This window comes from Heloderma suspectum, chromosome 4 (assembly GCF_057233095.1).
Source record: "Heloderma suspectum isolate Gila_16-S chromosome 4, 16-S_ref, whole genome shotgun sequence".
NCBI lineage: Eukaryota > Metazoa > Chordata > Lepidosauria > Squamata > Helodermatidae > Heloderma > Heloderma suspectum.
The window spans coordinates 46,183,986-46,196,635 of NC_139461.1; the positions used below are offsets into that span (position 1 = coordinate 46,183,986).

Genomic DNA, 12,650 nt, shown 5'->3' on the forward strand with positions numbered 1-12,650 from the left:
CTCAGTGGAGTCAGCAGGATGAGGAGAAAAAGAAAAAGCATAGCAAATTTTGACAAAGCATCCTCCCTCAGCATTTTCTCTCCCCCCCCCCGCTCCACCGAATTACAGAGAGGCAGCAAGTTCTGAGGAGGTAGTGGAGAGGCTGTGGAGTCAGCCCATGTAAGGAGCCAAGCTTAATCCCATAAAGAATCTAGAAGCAGAAGTTTCAGTAAACTGTAGGATAAAAAGCCTGGTGTGGTGAAGCCCATTGTTTTGGAAACATGCCAGAAGATTAAGGATGTGCTTTTTATGAGCAAGGTTAGCTGTTTATTGCCCCATAGAATCGCTCATTTTGCATTAAAAGTTTCAAAACCAGACAACTGGTTTTCGGTTTACACGTATGGATGATGGAAGAACAAGATCCATTTAGGAATCAGAGGGGCTGGGGGAAAGACTAGTATTTGCCATATTAATTGCTTTCAAAGTCTATGGACGGTATGTTAGGGCCACAATAGACGCGATGGTGACCTGGTTGCTGCTGCATCCCTACGAAGTGAGGGGATGGGGGGCTTGGAAGTGCAGCATGGGTGGGTGTGGGAAGGATGAGCTGCACCATTCCTCCACCCATGCTTTCCTCCATGAAACCACTTTTTTAAAGCATCATGCAGCTCCATAACCAGATGCAATAACTACTGGGAGCAAAACAACTAAAAATATTATTCTATTTTTGTCATCACACCCACTTAGTTAGGCCAAACTAAACCTGATGCAAAAGATCTTTGTTTAAGTGTTAGTAGCAGAAAGGAATGCTTACAACTGATTTTCATCTGTATATTTTAAAACACAGAAAAGCAAAAGTACAATACCTCTCTTAAACTATATTACCTGGATTAAAAAGAGGGCTGGCTGGAGAAAAACTGTTATTCCTCTGCAGTCTTCGACTTGAACGTCTTCCTGGCTGCTGAATTTTGAGCACCTCTGGTTTTGCTGGCCCTTGTCTTAAGAAAAATGTACATAAAGCAGTTGAATGTATGAACCTGCCTCTTTATTCTTAGTCTGTTTCCAGCCCTCTTCACACACTAACGTTATTGGCTGAGCTGCTGTAAATCATGTAATGTTCATAAGTATTTGAACTGCTGAGGATGTGGCACTTCACGCTACTGTGAAGTGAAGTGCCAGGTACCTTTGGTTGAGTGACAACCCTCCACAGAACCTAAGGACAGGAAGATCTGGGGGTAGTGAGGTAGAAAAACAAGGTGAGTGGTGGTCCAGGGAGCTGGGCAGCAGAGTGGTCTTGGTGAGGATGCTGTCCTTCACATATTACTACCAACATCCTTACAAGTGTCATATAATAACATTAATCTTTGAGTAGGGCATATGGCCACTACTCATCAGGTTTAGCTATGAGGTAAAGGGCACAAGTACAGCTGACCTCACACTGTATTTCTGGTTCAGAAGCGCATATAACTCTTAGTCTTCATTCATTCATTCCATTCCATTCATTACATTTCTGTACCGCCCAATAGCCAAAGCTCTCTGGGCAGTTTACAAAGATTAAAACCTTAAATAAAAATAAAAGCCATTTACATACAAACATATAAACAAACAGCACACACTGAGACACACATATATGTAAAACAGTTTTAAACCATCAACAATAAGAAAAATCCAGGACCTGATTAAAAGCTTATCATATGCTGCCAAAGGCCTGAGAGAAGAGGAAGGTTTTAACCTGGTGCTGAAAAGATAACAATGTTGGTGCCAGGTGGGCCTCATCAGGGAGATCATTCCATCATTGGGGGGCCACCACGGAGAAGGTCTTCTCTGTTCTTGCCACCTTCCGAGCCTCCCTCGAAGAAGGAACTTGGAGGAGGGCCTTAGATGATGAACGTAGTGTATGGGTAGGTTCATGCCAGGAGAGAGACTCCCTCTGTGTGGGTGGGTGGGTGAGATGGCATGAAGAAAATGTTGGCCTTGAAACCAGGGATTCTGGTGTTCAAAGAAAGTGGTGGCATCAGGCCTAGTGGCTGCTTTCTCCTACAAAGTGATTGCAGGGAATGGTGGTTTCCATTGCCACTTGTTCTGAGGCCAGGAACCAAATCGGTCCATGGCAAATGACTGTAAGACAGACCAGTTATGAGAGTGGGGGCAAGGAAGAGGGGGACGAGGGTTGGGCTCTGGTGTAGGGTTACACTAAAAACTTGCTAGAGATTATTAGAAAAGGTCAGATCCTGAAACCATGGTGTTATTTAAAATGTTGAACTCACCAAGCGAGTGGAGGCAGGGCTGTGCTGAGTAGCCCCGTCCCCAGGCATCACATGGCTCCAACCCCAGGCATCTGTGTGCCCAGCTTGAATGCCTGAACGGGGAGGCCTTTGTGCATTCTGCTGGAGGTGTGAAGGCCTCCCTGCTGCAGGCGTTCATGCTGTACTTGTGGGCGCAAAACCAAAACAGGACAGAATGTGAAAAGAGAACGTGTTCCCAAATGTGCCCATGGGTTTTTACAGTTATTATTCATGAACCCAATGCATTTCAGAAAGAAGAATTATTTCGTCAGGGGCAAGCTGTGGAAAATAAATTTAAAATCACCTCAGGAAACAAACAGCTGTACATGAAAGTTTAAAAGAATGTATTCACTTTTTTAATGCAATAATTTTTATCTGGAGTCTCAAAATGTAACAAAAAGGTCTAGAACAATTGAGCATAGCATTTCTTTGTAGCATGAATTGGGAACAATTCATGATATGCTACCATTGTCTGGCAGGAGGTGAGGAGGGAAATCTCACTTACTTTTCTTGACGGGTTCGGGTTTGTTCCTCTGTGGTTTCCATGGCGCACTCCAGGGAGTTATGGAGAGACTGGAGCTGATTCAGGGTTTCTTTCAGCAAAAAGCGAGTCACAAACTGTTCCAACTTAGAAGCCTCTTGATAATTCTTTAAAAAAAATGAAATGAAATAGACACCAGTGGAAAGTAGGGTTGTGCAGGGACCCCCTGATCCAACTCGGCCCCAAACCCGAAGTGGGATTCGGAGGGCGAACCCTGCTTCGGGTCCCCCCAATGCCCCCGCGCAACCTCCCAGCTCCGTACCTGGGCCGCCTACTCCTCTGCCACAGCTGTTGCCTTCTCCATTGCTGCGCCGCGGCCTTCTCCACCGCCGCTGCTATATTCTGTCGCTGCGTGCCACCACACCGCCTTCTCCGCCACCACCAGCTCCTGAGGCCTGGATGCACAGCAACTCGTCTTCTTGCAGGGAGTCACCCTTTTTTAAATGACAACCTCCTGGAATTTCCAGGAAGTTGCCATTTTAAAAATGGCGACTCCTTGCAAGAACAGTCACCACGCGTTCAGGCCTCAGGAGCTGGCAGAGAAGGTGGCGGCAGCGGCGGAAAAGGCAGTGGCAGTGGCGGCAAAGGTGGCAGAGAAGGCAGCGCAGCAACAGAGAAGGCAGTGGAGAAGGCAGCAGAGAAGGCAGCGGTGGAGAAGGTGGATGAGGTAAGGACCTGGAGGCACCGGGGGGGGGGCTGGGTAGGGGGGGGTGAAGCTCTGAAGTGCACCAAGTGCTTTGGAGAGCCTCCAACCCGCTCCGGGTCACTTCGTGCCCCCTCTGCTTCGCCTCAGAAAGGACACAAAGTGACCCAAGCAGCCCACTTCGACTCTGGGTTCGGGCCTTGGGCCGAAGTGATGCACAGCCCTAGTGGAAAGGAAAAGCTTAATATTTCACAATTGTGCATGCTTTCTCCTAAATAGCAGCTATACACAATTCTTAATACACAGTCCCATGGTGTGATGTGGTGTGCTAATATTGTGGTTCTAAAGCAATTCCTATAGTATCTTTAAAAAATGACGGGTCTTGGGAGTTGAGAAGAAGTCAGTTATTTCCAAACTATGTGCTGCAAGAGAACTGCAAGTGTGCCAGAAGAAATACATTAATTAAATAAATAACAGTGCCTGTGAGCCCAAACTACCCACCCACTCAAACAGGAAACTGCCTTCTGCATCTCTTCAATTTCCTAGCCTGGGCATCTGTCTTTCTACTTAGGGCCCATGTACACGGGGCTTTTCCTCCAGTTCTTCTCCACCCCCAAGTCGTGTCAGATGATGCATGCCACTCTCTATAGCTAGTCCAGCATTTCTTGCCCTAAATCCGGGTGTTTTTCAAACTCATTTTGTGTTAGATTTTCCTGTCACAGCGGCTTCGGTGCTGTTCAGGAGTCCTTGTGACCTCAGCTGGCTTTGGCTCAGTCTGGTGGCAGCAGTGCTGATTGGCAGAAGTGAAAGTTGCATGGGGTGGGGGCATGGGGAGAGCAGAGGGGTAAACATCTCTACCCGGAAGTAACTCATTGCCTTCAATTCCACTTTGCTGAGTACAGGACCAGCCCTGCTACTTTTAAACTGTGCTGTTGCAAGCGTGGGCTCAGTTGCTTCCTCTCCCTTTAAATATTGATTGAGTGCAGGAGTGGAGAGAGGAGGCAGCCCTGCTGTTTTGAAACTGTGCAGCTACGAAGGAGCACAGCTAAGAAATAGTGGATGCCTGCTGATTCGAAGCTGCGTAGCCAAGAAAGGGTGGATGCCAGGGCGGATAATGTTCATGCATGTGCACTCAGAAGCACTTCACTGAGCCCATGTGGGAGGGGGGAAGCCTGTTGATTGGGCAGTTAATATACATCAAAGACAACATGCCAGTCGCTCTCCCTCCTCACCGGCTCCGCACTCTCTGCTCTCAGCGCCCCTTGCACTCCTGCTCATTCTGCTCAGTCTTCAGGCAGTGGGAGCGGCTGCCTGCCTGCCTCATAAATGTGAGTGCATGTGGGGTGTGTCATGAATATCTACTCATAAGCAAGTCCTCCATTGCACTTCATTGAACTTGCAAGGAATGAAGGGAGGGGGAGCAAATCCGCGGTCACTGGCTGACCCGCACCTATGAAATTGACAATGTTCATTTCTACTTGCCACCCCAACTAACGTGGCTTCAGTTGCCGTTTGCTCTGCAAAAGCGGATGAATACGATAGTGCACGTACCATGGAAAGAGCTAATTCGTTTATGTGAAAATGCCGATTTTGACCAAATCACTTCACAAAGGGTTTCCGTTTAGATTGGCCCTCAGCCACCTCTCAGGGCAGTAAATTCTGTCCCATCTGTGCTGAGTGTGATTAGGGTATTCAGTTACTCCAAAACCAAAATGTTAAATAATGCTGTGTTCTCAAAGGAAGCTACCTGTTGCCTCACAGTATGATTCACTACTCTGGACTTGCCTTCTTCTTGTCTAGACAGGGAGATTTCCCATGTTTTGAGGCTATCGCAGGGAAATGTGTTTGCTTGGATTTAAAAAAAAAAAGTTTTTTGACCGCTACATCGAAATTTATTTATTTATTACACTGCTATACCACACAACAACCAAAGCTCTCTGTCTGTCTGTCTCTAAGTGATACACTTTAGCTTTGTCCATAAAACCCAGGGTGGCAGTCATGATGGCCGATACCAACCACTTACCAGCAAAAACGTGTCCTTGAAGCCTCCCTGTTTAACCACATTTGATGACATTTTGAAGGCAAGTTAATATTAGGTCCAACACTTATCCCAAAGGCTTTTTAAACGACTAAGTAAAAAAAAACCTAACAAATGGCAGCCAGTTAAAATTTACTTTGGGCAGCAACACAAGATTTGTACAAAATGTGTCATAAAGCCAAATGTTTTAGTCACAGAGCATTAAATTATGCATAGTTTGGTGTGTAAACCAGCCTTCTGCAACACTGTGATGCTAAAAAAATAGAAATTTAAAACTCCAAAATGGCAGCCAAAATCACAACATTTCAATTAATGCTGAAACATATGCATAATTTTGTAACCAGATCAACAAGAAAAGGTTTACAGTTACACCTGTTATTAACAGCATCTGTTATTAACTTAGAACAACTCTTTATGACTTCTGCTCAGTTTTATATCTCCTTTTTAAAATTTCGGCAGGTTGAATATTTGTACTGAAGCTATATAGTAGTGGCAAAATAATAGGATTCAACAGCAATTTTGCAGAAGTCAACCAGCTTTTTATTTCCCTGAAGCGTTCATGGTCTGAAGAGTGCCTCGTTAGAAAACTGTTTGGGAACAGCATGCACAATATGGCTTGAGTTTCATCAAGGGAGAAAGGCAGGATTTAAGTGTAATAAATAAATTAACATGTCAGGATTCTGGCTTTATTTATTTAGGGCGCAATCCTATGGGGATAGGTGTCCACCTCTGAACTCGGAGGCAACCGCCTATCCAATGCAGGGCAGGAGAAGCACAGAGGGGATTGTTCCCTCTGCGCTCCTCCTGTCCTGCATTTGCAGCTAGACAGCCGATTTCAGCTGTCTAGCTGCAGGAAGGTGGAGCAGGGGAGGAAGCTGCCAGATGACATATAGGATGTGTCGTATCAGCATTTCTGATTTCCCCGCCCCGGAATGCCCCCCAGATGCTCCGATTTGGCTGCTCTGCGCGCCTCTTCTGAACGTGGAGCTCGGGGATGTCCTACGCTGTCTCTGAGGCAGTGGAGAAGAGGGGCTAGGTCGGTTCTCCGGGAACTGACATCAGAACGCAGGCTCTGAGGTCAGTTCCTGGAAAACCAGATATCCTATGGCCATCTAGCTGCTGACTAGCGGCCATACGATTGCTCCTTTGATGTATTTATTTATTTGATTTATCCCCTGCCTTTCTAAAAAAATGGCACTCACGGTGGCTTACAAGAACAATTTAATATAGATTAAAACAATAAAACACTAAAATACAATAAAAACATAACACTTACCAAAAAAAAACCAGAAAACAAAACCCCAGCACCCAACCCAAAGAGCCACTTACAGGCCAAAGGCCTTCTTGAATACACTGGTCTTTGCCTGCTGGCACAAGGACAGCAGAGCAAACTTAGCTTCCCTTGGGAGGGAGTTGTAGGGCTATGCGCAGATGGCCCCTCAAAGTTCTCACCTTATTTGTGGGCAGAGAAATTTGGGAAATTATTTCACCAAATTTCTCCAGGGGAGAATAACAACTCATTATTGGCTAGCCTGCACTTCCTGATGTGAAAAAATCCTAAGGGAGGAATTAGCTCATGGTGCCTTCGACTGGGCTTCACTTGGAGTGGAGGGTGCTGAGGGTGCTGCCAAAGACATGATTGTACAATGAAAGACAGGACACTTGGGCTCATTCTTCAGCCACCTCCTAAGTAAGGTAAAGGGGCCGCGGTGGCTTAGTGGTTAAGACGCTGAACTGCAGACTGGAAGGTCGGCAGGATAGCAGTTCGAGACCCGAGTGCTGCGTGACGGAGTGAGCTCCCGTCTTCAGTCCCAGCTCCTGCCAACCTAGCAGTTGGAAAGCAAGAAATTGCAAGTAGATAAATAGGTACCGCTGCGGCGGGAAAGGTAACAGCATTCCGTGCACCTCGGTGTTCAGTCATGCCGGCCACGTGACCATCTTCGGACAGCGCTGGCTCTTCGGCTTAGAATTGGAGATGAGCACCACACCCTAGAGTCGGACATGACTGGTTGGGGACACCTTTACCTTTTTTTTAGGTAAGTCCAAGAAATCCAAACCCAACCCAGGAGAATTTCTCTGAAATCTCTTCAGTATTGAATTTATTTTTGAAAGCAATTTATCTCCTATCAATTGAATAAGAATGGTCGAAAAAAAATGTGGGAGAAATTTTCGGCACAGCACTGGGGAGTTCCACAGCTTGGTAGCAGCTACCAAAAAGGCCCTCTCTTGTGTCGCCACCAAATCCACCTGTGAAGGTGGTGGTCTTGAAAGAAGGGCCTCTCCAGAAGATCATAAGGACTGGGCAGGCTCGTATGGGAGAAGATGGTCTTTCAGGTAGCCTGGCTTTAGAAATTCCTTTCTCGACCCCTTCCATAAGAATGCTTGCCACCAGAGATTCCCCTCTGCATACTGCACATCAAATGGTTTTACTAAGCCTGAAGAACAAATTATTGAACTTGTTCTGTTCCTGCAGTTAAATCAAGCAGTCACTGAAATCCCCATGAATCATCCATGTTAATTGCGTACCTGTAGGCATTAAAGTCATCGCCCACATGTATTTAGCATCCATGAACATTAATCAGGCCTGCGATATCACTGATCAAAATAGCTGCTGTTCCTAAAGCTAACAGAGAAAATCCTGGCAGGATAAATTATCTGTCACTCCCTTTGGCACCACTCTGAAGCCAGCACCAAATCTCTGTGAAAACATTTGTGACAGCCTTTTGAAAGAGACAGAACTCATTTGTACCAGAAAGGCTAATTTCTGCCTCCCCCTAAATTATTTGACATGGCTTCTCTAATTGGATTAAAGTTGCTGTATCTGGCAGACCTAATTTCATTGCTGGAAGCTTTTGTGACAAGAGGCTAGTCCTATCCATGAGAATGTTGCCAGAACGGGCAATGGAACTCAAACCCTTCTGCAGACATCTGGCTGTTTGAAATGATCACATATGAAAAGATGTATTCTTTTGTAAAACATGAACAAAATAGAGACAAAGGCATTATCAGAAGATGTGTGTTGCCTATCTGAGGTTTGATTATATAAGATGCTTCTCAATGATGGGTGATCAAAGGATGTTCAAATTCTGTAAACATTACAGGTGAGGTGTCTCTCTGGATCAGGACTTCTGTAGTTTTTGGACATGGCACTAAATTCAGGGGCCCTTTATTTAGATTTATGTGCAACCTGTTCCTAGAGGTTTAGGGTGGGTTACCTTTTGAAAAACCTTCTGCGTTGTGGCAATCTGTCTGTATTCATAAAGTATTTCCATACTTTATGAAAATATTTTCATTCATAAAGTATTTCATACATGAAAAGGCTGGGAGGTATAATAAAGCTGCATCAAAGGAACTCGTTAATGTGTAGCAAATTGTTTCAAGAGGACAGGAGTTAAAAAGGTTTTTAAATGCATGACATACTTTGTGGTCCATCCCACATAGATAAATCCCATCCTTTCCTAATCCTCCTCAAGTCTGAGGATATATTTTATATGATAAATATATATTTTAAAGAATATTGTCATGAATGTGGCAATATTCTTTAAAATATATATTTATTTGGCAATCCTGATTAGCATGCACGTTATGTCAAACCAATATAACTCCACCATTTTATCAAAAGAGCATTAATGTTCCTTAACAGGCTGGAAATCTCTCTCCCATGCCTTACCCATCAGAGTTTGGGGAAACGGCTCAGCTAGAAGGTGTTTTTGCAGCTTGAATGTGTAAACAGAGATGGGAGAACCATAGCTCAGCAGCAGAGTACATGTTCAGTGGGCAAGAAGGTCATTTAAGACCATGGACGTAATAGTCTCATGGGCCATCTATGGGCCTTAGAGGGCCATGTGGCAGTTGTTAAGCACATAGCTAACATCTGTCATCTGTCCCTCCAAGCACCTTCCATGCTTTAAAACTGCTTCTGCATAAAACATAAGAGCCATGCTGGATCAGACCAAGGGTCCATAGAGTCCAGCATTCTGTTCACACAGTGGCCAATCAGCTGCTCATGGGAAATCCACAAGCAGAACATGAGTGTAACACCGCCCTCCCGCCTATGTTCCCCAGCAACTGGCATACATAGGCAATATTTTCTCTGATACTGGAGGAAACACATAGCCTTCAAGACCAGTAGCCATCAATAGCCTTATCCTCAATTAATTTGTCCCTTTTACATACCTGATATATTAGAACAATGACAACGCTCTTGCCAGCCCTGATTTTTTAAAAATGCTCCGAACATGTGGAGTTATACATTTTACACTCACTTAAATTGTAACACCACCATGACTACAGTAATGACCACAAACTCCAATTTTTGTTCCTAGTGCCTCATCACCTGCCGCTTTCTGGACAGTTATTTTGCGCCCCCCACCCCCAGGCTATGGGGTTCTGGACTTTGGCCCCAACGTCCAGCCCTCGCCGCACCATTGCACATGTTTTTTGTATGCAGAATGTCCCAGGTTCAGTCCCAGGTATCTCCAGGTAGGAGTGGGAAAGTCCCGTCTGCCATCCTGGGTACCTGCTGCCAGCAGCGTAGCCAGTAATAAGCTAGCTGGACCAATGGCATCTTCCTATGTTCCAGACTAGGGCCTCATGCAGCAGTGGGGGGGAGTTGAGAATTTTTAGCTGGAGGTGACTTAAACAGTTGCTCTCTAGGAATCTCATGCAGGCTGAGCAGCTTTCCTGTCTGCTTACAGGGTTCTTTTCATTCTCACTGTGCTCTACTTGTATATCTGTAACCAAAGGAAATATTACAGAGATACAGAAGAAACAAATGATTATAGAACCATGTCTTTTTATAACTGCCTAGTAGAAGTACACGTAATTGCATTGTTCTGGCGGCAAGGCAATTTTAGCCATACAGATAAACACAGAGACATCAGAAGATGTGTTTTGATTGTTATCGATGGATCGTGGTGGTGAGTTCATTACTTGTGCACTGAAAAATGTGTGGCTGTATATTAAAAACTGTATTGATTTATGTGCAGGATATGACAGCTTGGAGAGTTTCAACTATTCAAACAAGCTTTCCTCTTGCTAGCTGCAAAATTTAATCACTGCCTTCTCTTGACTCTGGGGGTATCAAATGTGGGCAAGAAATCGAAGGGAGCCTCAGGAGTTATTGTTATTCTTACATGCATGGGAAAACACAAGAGGAAATATTCACAGCTCTAGACTGCTTTCCTCACAACTCCAGTCCTCGGCGTTTTGTCTTGAGTCTTTCCACTCTGGCCTTCAGCATCAATCGCGCTTATAAATACATTAAAAACAGGCATTGTGCAGGCTACAGTGTTTCACTGCTTCACACAGCTCTAATGCAATGATTAGATATTAGGCTTTAAAACAAATACCATGGTGCATGGAAAAGGAATATAAGACTATTGGGGGTGGCTGGGGAACAGATGCTTTTTGCTATCTTAAATGGATTTATTTATTTATTTATTTGTTTAACATTTTCTTGGCCATCTTAAAAGGCAGAAACCCTCCCAAGGCAGCTTACAGCAATACATACATAAAACCAGTTAAAGTATTAAAAGTGATAAAAACATAAACACAATACAATAGCAATAAAAACCAACAATAAAAGCCGACAATACAGCCAGCAGCAACAACAACGGCAATAACAACAACAGCAGTGATATTAAGAGAAGGTCATGGTAAAATAATATGTTTTCAAGGTCTTCTTAAAAGCCTACAGTGACGGACGGAGAAGGACCCCTGAAGTTAATTTTAGGGTCCAGGCAGGTACATATGGGGGGAGGCGATCCTTCAGGTAACCTGTCCCAAAGCCGTTTAGGGCTCTGAATGTTAGTACCAGCACTTTGAATCAGGCCTGGAAAGGGACTGGCAGCCGGTGCAGCTGGGAAAGTCCTGGCATAATATGATCTTGTTGGCCAGTCCTCATTAACAATCTTGCTGTCCTATTTTGGACCAGCTGAAGCTTCTGGACCATTTTCAAAGTAGCCCCACGTATAACGCATTGCAGTAATCCAGACGAGAAGTTATCAGAGCATGGATAACTGTAGCTAGGCTATCTCTGTCCAGATAAGGGCGTAGCTGGTATACCAGCTTAAGCTGATAAAAAACCCTCCCTGCCACCAAGTTCACCTGTGCCTCAAATGACGGTTCTGGGTCCAAAAGCACCCCCAAATTACAAACCTTATCCTTCAGGGGGAGTGCAACCCCCTCCAGAAAAGGTTGAACATCAGATGGTGATAGTCCCCAGCTAGGGTGGTCGTGTGTCCTACTTTACAGAAGACAGTCCTCTATTTGAAGGGTTGTCTGGTCCAAGTACAGTTTAAAGATAAAGAACCAAAAGAAGAGAGAGCAGGGGCCTCGAAGTTGCCCATCCAGAGTTTGTATTTGGACAACAGACTGAGCAGGCATACAGGGCGCCTGATCACAGTCTTCCTCACAATGGGAATATGCACTTTATTTCTATTTAAATTATAATAGTTTTTTCTAAATGTACATCTATACTAAGTAGACATAAATTTTATACAGATCTGTGCCCCCTTTTCCTCTCTTTTTTGGTAATGCGTATGTGGCCATCCTATCCTCAGCCCCTTCCAGGTATGCTGTTGGTTCTTAAACCTGCAACAAGCTTGATATAAATAGTCCCCTTCATGACAAAATTTAAAAAATAATAACATGCTGATAATACAGAAATATTAAGGAATAGTAGTAATTTTAGGAGAGTTCACTAGTGTTCCAGAAAGCATGTTAATATAGCTGTTTAGCATCATAAAGGACTTGAATTCTGTTCCATTCACTCTCAGGGCCGACCCCACCACGCAGCAGGGTGAAGTGATCCTCCGTCCCTATGAGGGGAGATAGATGAAGACTGGAACTGGCGTCTGAGTGGTGCAGCAGGCCTTCTTTTGAAAGTGTTGACCGTAGGGCTCCACTTCAGGCAGCAAAATGTCTTGGGATGGCATTGCTCATTCTGTTAATTGTTTGGTCTGTGATTGCAAACTGCTGCCTTTTTGCCCTTAATAGTTCTTGTGTTTATTGCAGGAAAACTTCAGTATAGCTTCAGCAAACAAAATTGCCTTATAGGGCTCTCTAACATGGTACCAGTGGGCACCTATTTGCCCATGGACACCTCTCTTGGCACCCACCTGGCTTCCTATCCTTCCTGATTTTTATTTTGCTTTATTTTTA

General features: G+C 44.6%; 2 protein-coding genes across 8 annotated transcripts in view; one reads left to right on the plus strand and one right to left on the minus strand.

The window, feature by feature from the left end:
• C4H8orf88 (chromosome 4 C8orf88 homolog) overlaps window positions 1-12,650 on the plus strand; it is a 62,490-nt gene that overhangs the window by 42,973 nt on the left and 6,867 nt on the right. The window lies entirely within an intron of this gene.
• NECAB1 (N-terminal EF-hand calcium binding protein 1) overlaps window positions 1-12,650 on the minus strand; it is an 89,340-nt gene that overhangs the window by 29,154 nt on the left and 47,536 nt on the right. Inside the window, exons 6-7 of the mRNA XM_084849153.1 lie at window positions 2,770-2,912; window positions 865-977 (exon numbers count right to left, since the gene is read on the minus strand). Of these exons, the coding sequence (XP_084705279.1) occupies window positions 865-977; window positions 2,770-2,912 (256 nt within the window). The remainder of the gene's footprint in view (window positions 1-864; window positions 978-2,769; window positions 2,913-12,650) is intronic.